At 32.7% G+C, this 17,430-nt stretch overlaps 1 protein-coding gene and 1 long non-coding RNA gene across 2 annotated transcripts; both read left to right on the forward strand.

The window, feature by feature from the left end:
• The first annotated feature begins 190 nt into the window (after nt 1–190).
• On the forward strand, nt 191–1,608 carry LOC144453505 (uncharacterized). The gene is made up of 2 exons (XR_013482419.1): nt 191–497; nt 1,005–1,608. It is a non-coding gene; the product is annotated as an uncharacterized LOC144453505 (long non-coding RNA).
• A 2,618-nt stretch (nt 1,609–4,226) lies between these two features.
• On the forward strand, nt 4,227–13,480 carry LOC144453661 (coiled-coil domain-containing protein 42 homolog). Its single transcript, XM_078144990.1, has 8 exons — nt 4,227–4,312; nt 4,963–5,020; nt 5,666–5,842; nt 6,836–6,993; nt 7,537–7,619; nt 8,068–8,237; nt 8,658–8,768; nt 12,900–13,480. The coding sequence occupies exons 1-8, from the start codon at nt 4,227–4,229 to the stop codon at nt 13,149–13,151; spliced, it is 1,095 nt and encodes a 364-aa protein (XP_078001116.1). The 3' UTR covers nt 13,152–13,480.
• Nucleotides 13,481–17,430: the final 3,950 nt, after the last annotated feature.

A 17,430-nucleotide genomic window follows, 5' to 3' on the forward strand; every position in this document is an offset into this window, starting at 1 on the left:
GAAATAATTGACCTCAGAAGAATCCTGGAATCCTGAGCAGAATCTTTATATAGTAGGATCCAAATATTATCATTCCTCATTGGTGTATTTTTCATAAGACCTCTAAAAGTGGCCAATCAAATGAGGTGTTTCAAACATGTTCCTTGATAGGTGGCGCTCGTCATAGGGCTTCGCTGTTCTATTCCTGTGAGGTCACCCGGACCCAGACTTACTGTGTTGTGTACTCTTTCTGCTGTGGAATCAACAGTTCAATTTTTATTGAGGACAGTGCATACAGTGTAAGAATGTTATCATGAGTGGGGCAAAATGGGCTCGCCGAGCTTCTATAGCATATGCCTTAGGAACATGGACTATGCTTGGTGCCGTTTTCGCTTCGTGGAAATTGGGCATCTTTGACGAACTTCAAGAAATACGAAGTACAAGTACAATCGACACGGAAGATGAACTACAGAAGCGTGAAAAAGAGAAAGCCATATTTGTAAAAGAACGGAAGGAGAGTAAGTTCATTGATGATACATTGTATATAATTGTAGTGACGTATGAGCTCTGTTGGACTTTGTTACTCGTCAATTGATATTCTTATTTTATTTGTTTATTCACGTGTACGTACCATAGGCTAGCTAGTAGAGACTCAATAATAGATCCATGACCATACTCCATAGGTACTCAACACAGGCCCTGTTTCCCGATATATGTATCAGAATACAAATTTTACAATAAAATGTCGATAATATCTATAAATTTAATATTGACGTGTTTTAGATAATTGTATATGAAAGGGGTATTACTTGTAAAATAACACTTGTTTGGAACTGTGATCGCGCAAGTCCACTCACCGCGAGATTATATAGTCTCGCAGTGATCGTGAGTGGACTTGCGCGATCACAACAAAATTGTTTGCTACGATGTCAACTGAATTGTTCTATTCTATTTGCCAGTTGTTTTTAATTAAGACTTTATTGATAAATTATGAATTCAAATCATGGCTTATCATTCCATTACAGGAAATGTACAACTTGTCAATGATGTTGCTGAACTTTACACCCCAATTGAATTCCTGGCATGAAATAAAATGAGGAACTGTCTGATGAAAGAGAAGAGATCGAGCTTTGACCAAAGAATGGAAGTTATAATAAACTGATTGGAGCTGGAAACAATGTAGATCCATAGTTGATTGCTGTGAAGGGCTGAACTTTTCTGTATGAAGGGCATCAAATCAGTGTTGCAAAGTGTGAAATCCGGGTACTTTTTATTACGTATGATGGGTGATAGAGGCTATTAAAGCCACCATGTGTGCTGTGGAATTTACATTCTATTTTTGTACAGTGGGGTACAACCCCATGAACTTATTATATTTATGGTTGTTGCAGTACTCAGCAGCAACTTTCTTATAAAGTCTGAATTTGACAAGAAATTGAGAACTATTTCAATTATTGATATTGTCTGTATGATGGCATATAGCCATTGCATTCTGATTCAGAATTTGTTTTTTGGAAAGTTTTTCATAGTTACCAGATGTGCTTATTCCAAAGGAAGATATTTATGTTGCATATCCAAAGCTTTACCTTTGCTGCAACCTGATTAATAAATCACTGAAATTGATGTGAAGGGAAAAAAAAAAGATAAGATAATGTACAGTGAAATAAGAAAATGTTGGATCTTTTATATGAAAAAAACTTTTGACTTCATTTTTCAGGTAGAGAACATATAAAATATGTTGCATGTGATGTGTAAGTAAAGATGATTGCACTGCATCACATTAGAGTTGCATGTTGCAAAATCAATGTTTGGCAAAGGTTTGGGAACTTCCTGTAGCAGACGAGGGAAACTTGGCAAAATTTACACTCATTTCCATACCTTTTAAATCATACATTTGATGGGGATTTCTAGTTGAATATTCAGTGTACTTGGGTAAATTTTATGTATGGAAATTGCCACATTTTTAAAAAACACTAAAATTATATAGTAAATGCCTGGAAAAATCAATGTTCTTTGTACTTTAAAAGTAAAATCATTCTGTCAACAATAACAATGCAATTATTTCATGTCTTTTATGTCACAGTCGACACTCAGAACAAGTACTTTTTGATGACTGACATAGATGTCAGATAGTTTCAATTTTAGACAAGTTATAAAGTTGAATGTTTATGAACTGATGACCTTGCATGTTAAAATCTTTTAATCAATCTGTCGTAAAAAAGTTATGAATAAAGATTGATTGTGAAATTAAACTACTATCATTTATTCTGAATGTAGTTACAGCTGTATTATGATTTGCAATAAGGAATGAATAAAAAAGATATGAATGAATATACCAAAGGTTTCTTATATTGTAATAAGAAGTTCTTGTACCACAAACAGGGGTTCTTATTACTTACTTTTCACCTCTTCAGGTCAACAATCTTTGTTTGACAACCTTTACTCATAAGTAATAAGAACCCATGGTCATGGTACAAGAACTTATTACTACCATGTTTTTCCAAACTCGTGAACATATTTAATTAAAGAGTTTTGTTATTTTAAAGTGACCATATGGATGACAATTTGATATTTATTTGGGATTTTTAGTCATAAAACAACTATTATGTTTTCCAACTTGAAAAAAGCATGTGAAACAACTTATACCAGGTCCATGTTTGTAACTCAATAAATTGCAAAATGCTAGAAAGAGTCGGAAAAATTTGTTATTGTACGTACAATAATAAACATTTTACACAATTTTTTCTAATTTTTGACAATTTATTGAGTGTGTGTGTGTGTGTGAATGTATGTAGGTATGTAGGTAGTAGATATGTCCATGAGATGTTCCATTATCCTGTAGGGGTGTTTTCATGCATGTTTGAGGTGTGTTTCTCTCACTGCATGTGTATGTCAGACATTGGATTTCACTTGTGCACATTGCCATTACAGTATTTTATCGTGATGGCATCAACTTAAACATCCCATTTAAGATACCATCAAAACCAGGAGATATTGATACCATCCTTCAATATTTGCCTATTGGGCTTTCAATATTTCCAATTTGTTGACAGTAGCATTTAATATACTGTCAATCCTACTAGCATCATGTTGTATATAGATGACAACTCATAGTCTCAGGACTGTCATTTATTTGAGACAACTTCAGTAGAACAAGATGAAATATTTTCATCAAGTGTTTGGAAATGCAGCAGATATTGATAGATGAAATAAAACTGTGCAGTCGGCTTGATGAGATGGTTCCAACACTGTTCTACGGCAACCAAGGAGGCTCATGATATCGCAAATCAATTAAAATAAAAGAAGAAAAAACGTTTATTTCATATCAATAGGCAGTTTAAAAAAAGAAAAACTATTTGACTGTGAAAGTTTATTCCTTTAAATTTGATTAAGTTTTATACTTTTATTTTTTCAAAGTGATACATCTTCCTCTTATGAAAAACTGCTGTAATTTCTCGCAATCAGAAAAGCAAGACTCCTAATTATTGTTGTAACAATTGTTTTTATTTATTTTCTAGCGATCCTTGGTTTAAACTCGTAATTTCAGAATATCTCTTCTCTTCTGAGACAAGTGGCTATTTAAAGTAAACAGTTGTTTGTTATTATAATTTTAAAGGATGTCTTTGATGTACTTCCATGATCATAATGGTACTGTACTTTAATTTAACAAATCCCAGATATGGAAATATTTGTTAAATCACAGTTCGAGCAGTGCCAACAGATAACACATTTTATTTGTAAAAGAACTATTCTTCATTCACATAGCTATTTTTTGTTTTAAAAAGAGAGATAAAACGTTATAGAGTGAAAACATCGTATTTTGGTCCTCGGATTTGTATAATATTAATAATATTTGCCGTGTAGCATACACATTGCTTTGTTTGTAATATTTATACTGGAAATGGCGAGTAATTTCCTCCTAGATCATTTGTAATATTATCAAATAACATTGTCGATGACAGTGAACAAGTTAAAATGTCAGATTCGGTGAACATCTCGATGACAAAATCAAGTGAACAAAAAGTCAGAGATCGCGATACCTGATCGGTGAACTGAAAGGTTAATATGTTTACCTAATTGTCTATTAGTCTATCACGTGACCTAGCTGGTCACCATGGTCGCCCCCATAGACCCTAACATCTAATTTGCATAACTGAGACGCACTGAGTTGGGGATTGTTATGGATTGCGATCGGACGGGTACGGTGTAGATTTCAAATTTGTACAAATTTTACTGATATCCTGAATATGGTGACAATGGCATCGGGAACATATAAACTAGAATTAGATGAACAGAAGCGTAACGTCTTTGTGACACAGCTTGGAGATCGACGGTAAGTGTCACATAACTGTTATAAGTAGTGGGAAGCCATATACATGTACATGTATATGCCTTGCCTTGATATGTTAAACAACGTCGATGTGTGTGTGTGTGTGTGTGTGTCGAGTCTGGGTAGGGGAAAGCCAGTATTCGTGTTCACATGTCAGACCGTCTAGACAGTCTAAGTATCATGGTTGTAAAACCCAGAGGAAGAATATTGCTAATGAGAGTGGTATGAGATTTACTAACTACTGTACTGAGCTTCGAAGTGTGATTTTTTTCAATACAAGTTACAACCAAACACGGTATTCAATCAGTGGTGTACGGGGAACAATGCGATGCTTTCGACCGTTCACCTGTAAGAATTGGAGACCCTTGGGTTTTCAAACTTAAAGACCACACGTACACATTCCCCATGTAAACATCAGACATGGTTATATTTGTGCTTCGTCAATTACATCTTCTCCTTAAAAAATGATAAATTGACGGACCATATGTTTGTTATTGTATTATATGATTTACGAACACAGTGGTGAATGAGACAGTGCAGTGTGCTATCGAATTTATATAGTTTCCATATTGCCACCACTTTTAATATTAGTAACTCATGTCACAGCAGATAAGCTGACTTTTTTGTGTGCTTTTTTGTCTCTTTTTCTGCAGCGATGAAGAAGAAGAAGAAGAAGAGGAAGATGTTCGGAAATATCCGATTGTCAAAGAGGTAAAGTAATTTTAAAAAAAATGTATATATTTAAAATGAATAAATAAAACTCAGATTCTCGGTTTAGTTTTGCTGAGACAGAGACGAACCATTTAGCATATGTAAAAATAAATATAAGCAGGCTTTGCACAGTTTTGAAAAGTTTAAGTTTTATGTTTTCCCAGTCTTAAATGACACAGATGATTTGAATGTATGTACAGCGGTAATCCCATAATTACCTAGAGATAGCACCTTGGGTAGAATCCATTTTGATGTCATTCTGGAAATATATGGATATAAGTTTATTTTCTCATCAGATTGGATTACAAGATGTAGTATCTTGATTTGTCTGAACGATACCATTTATCAACCCAGTGTATCTTTTATTGCAATATTAAATTTAAAGATTGTTAAAATGTATCAATTTGGACACTTTCTTCTGTCAACATGATCAATTATTAACGATGTATGGGCATGACATGATGCAGTAGTATAATACATCCCTATGTCATATACCATTGTCATCAATGTTCCAATCAATATTACAGGTATCTAAATTCTATACCTTGATTCTCTTCATCTGCTTCTTGGGTAGTCATGCTACAATGAACTTAATGAGACTAATTATCGGATTAATAGTTTTTAATTGATTTTTTTCTTTTTTAGTCGGCTGGCAAGCTGATTGAAACTGGCTTGAATACTATGCAAAAGACACTTCTCCTGAAAAGAGAAGTTGAAGTTGAGAAAGCTAACTTGGAGCTGCATGCTAAACGGCAAGAGTTTGAACGACGGATGACTGGTTGTGACAGTAGGAGGCTGGACTTACAGAAAAAACAACAACGGGTATGATTTGATCAATTCCCACAGAAATGTCATAGATGGGGGGGGGGGGTGTTATATTGTACACTTTCATGTAAAGGAAAATAAGACTAGATTAAAGTAGCCATGTGGATGAGGATTGGATATTTATTTTGTGATTTTTAATTTATAAAACAATTTCATCATGGTTTCCTTCTTGAAAAATGAATGTGAAACAACATAGACTCAATAAATTGCAAAAAGCTAAAAGAAAAATGTGTAAAAAGTTTATCAAACATACAATAACAAAGATTTTACATGTTTTATATTGTGCTTTTGCAATGTATTGGGTTACAAACAAGGACAGGGCATATGTTATTTCACATTGATTTGTCAAGTAGGCAGCCATGATAAAATTGTTTTATAAATTATAAATTCAAAATAAATACCCAATCCTCATCCATATGGCCACTTTGAGATTTACACAAATAAATATTACATGTACAAAAAACAAAAGTTGAAATTTATGAATTTAAGAGAGAACATAGCTTCATATATCTTTAAATTTTAAGATATACTTTTATTGTCCATAACAATATTACAAAAAAATAATAATCATTTGCAATTCATACAAGACATGTTTTATTACATTTCTTTTACTTGTACATAGGAAAGTGTACTGCATAGAAAATGAATGTGATTATGAAGTATGGTAGATGTAAAATCATGGTTCTATGATCTTTGTTTTGAAGTTTGAAAATAGAAAGACAAAAATCCCCCTTACCCACACACTCATAAATGCCAAAACTTTGCATATTGATTTAAACAACATTCATCTTGATAATGGTTTCAAAAGTAATACATCTATATTTGATAAATCTATATTTCGTCTTGTCAGTGTAAATTCTTATGTCATAAATGTGTACACCACATGATCCTGTAGATTTGTTCATCTTTGACATTCTATAATGATTTTTGGATGATGTTTGACCAAAAAAGAACCTAACTTTATCAATATATTTTATTTTGCTTTGAAAGATGAATGAAAGAGTATCCAAATTTGAAAAGTTCATTAACGAGAATGAAGCAAAACGAAAACGTGCAATTCAAAAATATCAAACAGAATTGAAGCTTAAAGACCAGAAGACCATTGAATATGAAATTTTAACAAAACAGCTGGAAGAATTAAAAGAGAGGTAAGCATTTTCATTCTTTTTGTGTAAAGTTTATAATAAATTTAAGAACTGTAGGATGGTTTATATTTTTGTTATATTTATTCCTAGATCACATAATTTATGCATACAGTTTTGCATAAACTTTTACTACAAAGTTGATCAATAAAGTCCAAGAAGTATAACATATCATTTATAATGGAACTCTAACCAATGACAGGAAACTATTCCACAATATACATTGGAAAAATTACAACATTTCTGGTGTTGTTTTCATAAAGTATAAATTCTATCAAAAATTACCAACATTTCTGTCATTGTTTTCAAAAAGTAATAAATTCTATAAAAAATTGGAACATTTCTGTTGCTGTTTTCTTAAAGTTGCAACTATGGTAGTGAAACTCTTTTGTTAGATATACTGATTTACTCATCATATTGGACACCCTGAACATTACTGTCGACATTTTCCCCTGGATTTAAACTAAAACATTCTTACTGCATGCATGATAGTGCCAACTGCAGTAATGATGAAACATTAATTCTAACACCTCTTATGTTTATATCCAGGCACAGAAAATTATTGGATAGACTACAGAGATACAAAATCTATGAAGACTACTTGATGAGGGTGTTAGATATCTTGCCAGAAAGTAAGTCTTTATATTTCACGATTTGATGGTTTTGATTACTGTATTCCTGCATGCTCTGTTCTTAGTAATGTTAGAATGATCTGATACTGGTACTATTACTATTGTAATTGCTATATAAAGATTTAATATACTCACAGCACAGATGAGTTACAAAGTTCAAAGTCTTTGTCAAAATCAGGTCAGGATGTATAGAACGGTTTCAAACCTGATCAAAATAAGATAAAAACATGAATGGAATATATATTTAAAGCCTATTTTGGATCCAATTATTTTGAAGTTACACTCCCACAACATCATTTGTTTCTCTTTAATTTTTCTTTCTTTGTATGTTATTTGGACCAGAAACTCAAAACCTGCACAAATTATTTCAACAACTGTGTATTAATATCATGCCCATATTTTGATAAAGCAAATGTGAATGTATTAAATATTTGTTGTATAATTACAGACTATTTAGAAGTGAATGATTCAATGTTACGTAGTCTAATGGACAGACATCGTACACTTAATGCAACAAATCAAGATTTGGTGTCAAGGGTCGGTGAACTCTATGACCAACTAGAAAGACAACGTGATAAAGTGGAAGATATGAAATATAAACATAACCAAAGAAAACTGGTAAGAATTCAATATCTACAATTTGGTTTCTTTTTTACTCCAGATGAAAGAAGATATTGAATAGTTAATGTAATAATGCTATTAATTTTATTTTATTATTTTTGTCGGGGAAAAGTTTACCACTGAAATACAATGAACTGGATAAAAGAAATCCAAAGCTAACACCTTTGTAGATAATTCACACACCTGGGACTGATAATTTGTTTTCAAAAATATTATCAAGTTTACTGTTGTGATTGTATACCACTAATACCACTATCAATAGTACATCCGTGATGATGTTAACAAGACATCTGTGAAATTTTTGGATTTGCTTCTGAAATCTGTTTGAGAGTGTTTTCACATGTAACTTTTGGCTTTAGCTTGGTCATATTTTTTCCGTTTGAAAAAATTTACATTTTTTTTTACTTTTGTCTGCAGGTCATAAATGCAAAACTAGCAGAACTGCAGACCATACAAGAACAAAGAATTGAAACTAACTCTCATTTGGAGGAACTATTGATGAATGATAGACAAACGTACCGTGTACAGGTAAAAATTTGTCTCTTATTTTTTGTACAGGAAATTCTATGAATTTGTCTTTGGATTCTATAAATTTATGAAAATTGTGCAGTATTTTACTGGAGCTTTATTGCAGAACTGTACTTGAAATAATCTGTGTATTCAAAGTTAAAAAGGAGAACAACAAAACAAGAATCTTATTGTTCAAATACAGTAAACCAAATTTGACAAAATTCTATTCAGATTCACTAAACAACATTTGGAGATTTGACAAAATCGAGTATTAAAATAGCATTTGACATTTCACAGAATTCTGTTCGAATACAGTATTAACAACATTTGACAAAATTCTGTTCAAATCCAGTAAACATCATTTGACATTTTACATAAATTCTGTTCAAATCCACTAAACAACAAATAAATAACAACTTTGAACCTAGAACAAACTTTAAGATGCTCTTTTACAATTATGATAATAGAAAATTTATCTGATTATTTTGTAATCAACATTTATCAACTAAAATATAAATTTTGACATAATGGATTGAACAATCTAAAATAGAATGATGAAGCTCAGTTGAAAGTATATTGCACCTTTTACAAAATTGTAAATTAGAAAATACCCTTGTCAAATTTTCATATTTTACTGTACACACACACAAACAGAAGGCAACCTCCCTTGTCTGTACACGATAAGTAAATCTTCTGTCTGATACTGAAAAAAATGTCTTGGATTAACATCGTTCACCTTTCATATGAACTGGAAAAGGCAAATAGTAAATCTGTGAATGTGGTTAGATGTATTTATCTTGGGAAGTGAACTGCAAATTGCGTTGTGTAGAAATGTTGAAATAATTAGATTGGGTTATGAATAGATGCGTGAGTGCGTTAGTGAGTGAGTGAGTATTCATCGTTGAGTTGTCACTCAGCTGTTGATACAATACCATTGTCAATTGGTTTATTACTTTCCCACTTTAACTGTAATCATTGTAAATACAATTGATGTTGTCATACCCTTCACTTAATAAAGTAATTATGCAGACAGCTGTATGCTGTGGATCATAACTTTCACAAAATGGAGTACAATTTCATTTTTATTACTTATTTATGAGTCATAATAGCATTAGCAATGAGAATGAATAGAGTAATGTCAATTTCAAACTGTTGCCCTTTGTCAAGTTACATGTTAAATACACTCTCTTCTAACTGACTTTAGATTTTACACTGTAATGTAAAATGAGTGAATGTAAACAGCGAACTAATTCAACATTATACATTATTCCCTATTGACATTATGAAAAAGTCCTGTGCTCATGGCATGTATCCATGGAGCTAGACTATGTTTTGATTTATGTTCCTATGGCAACCAGACTTCTTCTTTGTTTGATAAAACGGCTGGACATCAGATAAATTCATATAAATGCTTCCTTGATGTACAAAATGTTGCTATAATGTTTCTATGGTGATTTTACTAAAAACATCAGTGACATATTCTAAATTGAAGACTGCAGAAAATGACAAAATATAGAGCCATCCATTAGAAGCTAAATAGATAAAAAGCATGAGGTTATTTTTATCAACAAAAATGCTCTGAGTCAACCATAAAGATAGACTAAAAATAAATTCAGTACGCTTCCTTGTTAAATAATTTGATGAAATTGTTATTCTCAAATGAGAGCATATTTGTAATGTGTTGATAACAAATAAAAAATGTAAGCCTCGGGAGGCATTTGTGTTCACTTTTAATACATAGATAATTGCATTAAAAACATTGAATAGAATACTGGTATTATAAAAATGACAACGTGATGAAAAATATTGCTTGTACAGAGAGCATGTTTGTAAAATGTTGATAACAAATAAAAAATGTAAGCCAAGTAGAAAGGCATTTGTGTTCACTTTTAATACTGTAGATAATTGCATTACATGCATTGAATACTGGTATTCTAAAAATGACGACATGATGAAAAATATGACTTGTAGACAGTGTAAATAAATAGATCAGTATGTCAGTATTTTATCCTACAAGCACTGAATACATGTAATATAATTAATTTATTTCTTGTACATTTCTAGCAGGGAATATTGTACATAGATTCCTATCTATTGATTTTAATTAAAATACCAGATTGACTGTTATGTCATATTTATAAAGATTAGAAGAGATGAAATAGAACATATTATTAGAAATTTGGTGATAGATTGAATCAATAAATGTTTATATTTCTATGGTATATATGTCTACAAATTTAATTTAAGAAATATCTACAAAAAAAATTTCAATGAAATGGATGATATAAATGATCGAAACAAATTATTAGACATTTTGAAATGTTTCAAATTTATAGATGATGTTAATATTTCCATTCCTGTATTTATATTTGATTAACAAAATGTCTAAAAATACAATAAAATCAGTGATAATAAACAACTTTAATATTAAAGATTTGGAAATAGATTGAATCAGCTGATCTTTAAATTTTTATGATACGTAAATGTAAATTACCAAATGTCTAAAAATCCAAAGAAAGGGGGAAAAAGAATTGAAAAAAGCTGAAAGCATTGACTTAAATCAAAGGTAAAGACTGGCTTGCGGCTGCCCTGCATGTCATTTCCAACTACCTATTGAGCTACTCAATGAATGATGTCATCGCTACGTCTTTTTGTAATGTACTAGTTCTCTCTTGACATGTTTGTAAACATGTCTTGAATTTACCCTTTATTGCAGCACTTAAAATGATGGATTTTACTCACAAAGCACTCCGTGTTGAGCTGTAATGAAGTTAAATTGAGTAATAACTTATGACAAATGTATTCCTGTACAGTAGAATATGAATTATTCATGTAATTTTTAGCACAACTGAACTGATAAGGTTCAGTAGTACTATAGGCATTGCAAAGTGCCTTTCTGTCTGTCTGTCTGTCTGTCTGTCTGTGTGTGTGTGTGTGTAAACAATTTAAAGTCAAAAACCGCTGGACCGATTGCCATGATATTTGGTGGGTATATTACCTTGCGTGTCTCGTTGGGAAATTGTTCAAACCAAAATGATCTTACCACCAGTGTGTGATTTGGGTTAAAAAAATGTGACTTTTGGTAAAAAAAATTGGTCTGAAATTTGGTGGGAATATTCTTGTAGGTGTGTAGATTGGGAATTGTTCATGACATGATGATCCATCCCATCAGTGATATGAAAATAAGGGATAAAAATGTGTCGTGTTGGTCAAAAATCTGTAATTCCAAAAGTACTAGTCTGATTTGGCTGAAGTTTCACAGGGATGTTTCTGGGGATGTACAGATCAGGCAATATGCAAATTAGGGCTAAAAAGAAATATTTAAAAAACTATGATTTTTTGGTAAAAAAATATTTAGGCAGATAGCAGTGTTGTTTTATTGATCTCATTAAACCATTACAATTTTAATGTGGTACTTAACATAATGTAACAAGTGTATTTAAATGGCACTGCAATTAATCTCTCCTTTTAGAAACATTCTCTACCTAACTTTAAAACTAAACTACAGGTTGGTTCAAGGTAAAATGCCTGACTGTCTGTCTGTCTTGTGGATGATGCAAGTGATTTTGGTATTGAACTTTACCTCTCAAACTACTGGGGATGAAATTTGGTTATGATTCTAAAAGTGTTAGTCTGCAAATTGTGACTGTGTCATACTTAAGTAATTGGCCCTAGCAACTATGACCATGCCCTTAGCAACAGTCACATTATAACAGCACAGATGGGTACAATTGAATAAACATCATTTTAAAATATAAAATGCCTTAGCAACAAGACTATACCCATAGCAACAGGTAAACAATGACATGTAATGCCTAAATAAACACCGGTATGGGAAGGTAGAAGGATTGGATGGTTTTCAGTAAACTTTGGCAAATCTATCAATGGACAGCTGTGGAAGGCTGAATTTTAAAAAAAAAAAGTGAGAAAACTTACAGCTACTAAGGCTTTATTAAGGCCAAGGATTCAATCCCAGGATCTTACATATTAAGTGTTACCATAAGAGTTGTTTTGTTCTAGACTAGCTATTTGTATACCTTTGCTAGACAGCTGTTTTTCACATCTACACTTCAATCCTACATTAAACTATGGGCCTCTAAAGTGGAATATCTATGCTAACCAAAACTGCATTATTTTTTGTAATTTCAGAGTCAAACACTAGGAACAATTCTAATGGCCATAGAAAATTTAGCAGAAAGATGTCACAAGAAACATGATCCTGAGTTGGAAGATCTTGATACTGGTGGAAAACTTACATTAATTCAAAATTACTTCGTAGAACGGATTGGTGTTGAACGAATGGCAAGGGTTTCACCATCTAGTTCACCATCAGCATCTCTACGTGATGGACACGTACCACAGATCCGTGTCTCCAAAAATGTTCAATCATCCAAAAAGTAGTAGACTCTTAGTACAGTATTGTATCCTGTACTTATGTCTTTCCATAGACCCTACGTGACTTGTGTTTCCATCAGTGTACATCATCAATCCATGACAGTTAAAAACATAGGCATTGTCTGTGTTTAAAGCCAGTATTGAGCCCCCAAAAACAATTTGATAAGCATTTAGATATGAGACTGAACCAAACTGAAATGTTGACAAGGGGGTTGTCATATCCCTAACATATTGTACCATATATACCTGAAGTAATGTACAAAGAGTTTGTTAATACCAAATTTTATTTAACGCAGCTATTAAAGCAGCTAGGATGCTGTTTTCGGATGAACTGTGATGCGCAGTGGTGCTGCTTGTATAAAACTAAGAACTTTTCAATTTTGTACGACATAAAATTATTATTGTAATTACACTGTATTATTATAATTTTGTATATTTGTAAATGTAAAATTAATGTCAAGTTCATGTAACAAATTGCTGGGGGGGGGGGGGTTGAAGGGGTTGAGGGGGATGATCCTATCTGTTGGAGAATAACTTTGAATTTGGCCACTTCCTGAAGTGAGAGGGCAGTGTATATATACTCAGCAACTCTTTGCTTTTGATTTTTATGATCTTGTACACCAAACCAGTGGTTTGTAATTCTTTTAAGTTTGTTATCAGTACTGATATGTAACATATTCCCTGATTGGCTGATGAAGGTAATGAAGATTGATGAAACATCTTCTGATTCTGTAACAAAATTACTTTTGATTGATACATTGGCACTGATAGAACTGCTCGGCAAATTAGTGCCAGATTGAAAAAATAAAACCTTTCATTTCAATATTGTATATTTTTTTGTATGAAACCTGTTGTCCATGCAGCTCACCCATGTTTTCTATTATTAATTATTCCATATTGGGATCTTTAATGTAATACAGTCAGCTTTGCTGTGAAGTCATAAAAACAATTTTGAACTATTAATATAATGCCGAGTGTTATCTCTTCCAGAGAATGCATAATTTTAACAGCATAAATATCAAATGACTTCTTTTTTTTTAAATGGCAGATATGACAAGTTGAGATCTGCTAATATGTAGAAGTGTTGTACAAAAATACTATTTTACCTGCTCTAGTGAAATGGAAATATTTCACATGTTGTATAGAACTGAAACACACGCAAGACCAAAGATGAAATAAACCTTATGTTTGTAAAAATGGATAGTTTTTTTTTGTGTGTGTTCACAGGTTTTGAATTCTTGGTACCTGCCACATAATAGAGAGTCAGAATAGAACAAAGTCAATTCATTCTCACAAGGCAACTAGTAAGATTTACCATATGCCAAAATGTAGTTCAAGTAGCACAGTCTGTTGAAGTATAAAACACTCGTGAACATAATGTGGTAAATTTATATTTTCATTTTATTCATCCATCCATCTGACAGGTGTTTTATCTACAAGTGAATTATCAAATTACCATTTATCCCAACATCACAAAAAATGGTAGCGTTGTAAGCACACCTGATTGCATTTCAAATTAATCAATTCCATGAGAAGCAAAATTAGGGAGATTAAGCTGGCAGAGCTTATAGACAAAAGACTGCTTCCTGTTAATACATGTATATCTCATTATTGTTATGACAAAGTGGTTAAGCAGCATTTCCTAGACTAATGATTTTATAACTATTTATCAGTCACAGATTTGAAGACTTTAGTATGAACCCATGTTTATTTACTTTCTTACACACTGAAACAAGTGAAAATAAATCAGCAAACACGAGAGGTGGGGTGGGGAAGGGGGTGTTATTCTAAAACAAGCTCTCATATTTCACTTATGAAACACGTACTGGTCTCCCAACTGATGAGAAACGAATGACTTACATCTACAAACTTTCATGATGCAAAGCAGAAAAGAATGATGTTCTCTCTAGTTAGCTGTGCTGTACGTGATCTGATAATATTGGCATAGTTTTCAGTTGATCAGGATAGCGAAACACACAGACAATTTGCAAAATCTATATATACTACTGGACTTTCAGTTCAGCTGTGCGCAAAAAACTTACAAAATCACACTTTATTTGAGCTGCTAAAATAGTTCTCAGAATAAACTTTTGAAAAATACAATATTAAAATCCTTCATGGAATCCCCACAGGTTAAGTTTTTTCTTTAGAAGAAATATCACATATACAGAAACACTACAATTGATTCGTACAGTATGTCTACACAGAATCACACAATTCATTGTTTCAAGAAGGTTCAAAGGTGGTAGACTGTAAGATATGCAATGTTGTTTCACCCTCATTGGTCATTTCTTTAGAGGGGTAACCCTAAGGCCGATGAGAGCACCACAACTGTAAGATATACAGTGTCATACCACCTCTCATGGGTCATTTCTTAAATTAGTAGAGGTAACCCTAAAGGCCGATATGGGTGCCACAGCTGTAAAGATATGATGTGTCGTTCCACCATCATCAGACTTTTCTTTAGAGGGGTAACCCTAAGGCTGATGAGCGCACCCCCACCACAACGCATCTTACAGACTATGAAGATTGATACTAAACAATGTCTTTGTTGACACCAGCTACTTCATTGTGGATGTTACAATATCTGCAGTGTATACAAATGTTGCCACTAGCTACCTCATTGACATGGAATGATAGATAGATAAACATCATATTATGAAACTGTTGGAAGTAGATCCATATAAGGGAAGCTATTTCAAAGAAATGACATTAATGATATATCAAAACAGTCAATTAATTATAAATACATAAAATAATCAATCGCCATAAAAAAAATATGGCCACTTTGCAGCAATAGTAGTTATGTACCCCCAACAGAAAGCACAACAATAACTCTGGTTTTCTACAGTGAAAATTCTGTGGAATACTATATTTTCAAGGGATTTAATTTTCAATGAAAAGAGAAGCCATTTGTTATGCATGGACATAATTTTCATTACTTACAAAGGTATCACTAGACTGTTAAACACAATGTACCTCATTGCTCTGCTCTTTCTGAGAGGGGAAACCATATAAGGACACATGTCATATCTTACAGATGAAGGGTATGCATGATCAATGATGATATCTAGACATCCTATGGGTAAAATGTATTTCCACTAGAATTTTATGCAAAAAAACCACTTTGGCTGAACCCTGTGCAGGGTCTACCTCTACGTAGTTTCAATATATACAGAAACATTATTGGCTCAACCTTGATATGTGCATTGGAGAGTTTCAGTATTCATTTTTAACTTTGGCTCAACCCTGTGCAGTGTCATAATATAATAGTTTCATGCATTATTCTGTCACTTGCCTCAGTAATGCTTAAAACAACTATGAGGTGCATTTCTTTTACCATAATACATGGAAGGAAAATACATTGCAAAACAGCAATTCATCGTGGCAAGCAGTTGATTGGCACACAGTATGCCTCATATTGCACTACATACACTTCACTTGCATCATTGTATGGTTTGTCATGGAATACAGCAAAACGAAATTGATTGATGACGATCTAGTCACATTATGTGAACACAAAAAGGAGTTTTACTCTAACAAGTACATGTACTGTTATCACATCTAATTCGGTGTCACTGATAGTTTACAACCTTCCCTTGACTATGTCCTCTCTACACACATTTAGGAAAACAAACGCAATATTCTATTTCATTGACACCAGAAAACAGGAGCAAAGTCTTACTGGAATTTAAATCTACCTGCTGTGCCAGATTATGTCAGCAGTGTCCCCATGTGGTGTGAATATTAATGACTTGTCAGCCAATCACAGAGGGGAACTTTTTCTGATTGACTTCATAGTATCTAGGTGGGTTGAGATGTTCATTCCTACATGAAATAGAAGTCTAATTTTAAGTTTGAACTGTTGCGCAAAGACATTAAAGCTTATGGTGTTGAGAAGACATACACAACAAGATCAACCCTGGAGAAGTTCAAAGTTAGTTTAGTGAGGACAAAATGATGTTTTTACACTGACAAGTATAGAACAATTTACCCAAATAAATGTGACACACTTTGGCTGACCATGGCATGTACAGTATACTGCTGAATCCATTAAAGCTACATAGCTAAACACGGACAAACACTTTCCACCAAATTATTCTATAAATTCACGGTGTTAGTCTGACTTTTAGCACTTTGGCAAACACTGTTTTCTTAACTACTCATATGATCTGAATGGCAGATGCTAAAACCATAGCCAAGGATATGGGATTTTACTGGCTGTTAGATATCTATGGCTCCAACTGAACTTGCTTGCTTCAGGTTTATACCTTTAACAAGTTCA

The sequence above is a fragment of the Glandiceps talaboti genome, chromosome 2 (genome assembly GCF_964340395.1).
Source record: "Glandiceps talaboti chromosome 2, keGlaTala1.1, whole genome shotgun sequence".
Lineage (NCBI taxonomy): Eukaryota > Metazoa > Hemichordata > Enteropneusta > Spengelidae > Glandiceps > Glandiceps talaboti.

Coding starts and splice junctions, on each gene's coding strand:
- LOC144453661 (XM_078144990.1), top strand. CDS start 4,227: ATGGTGACAATGGCATCGGGAACATATAAACTAGAATTAGATGAACAG. Junction 5,843..6,835: donor TACAGAAAAAACAACAACGG/GTATGATTTGAT, acceptor TTGCTTTGAAAG/ATGAATGAAAGAGTATCCAA. Junction 6,994..7,536: donor CTGGAAGAATTAAAAGAGAG/GTAAGCATTTTC, acceptor GTTTATATCCAG/GCACAGAAAATTATTGGATA.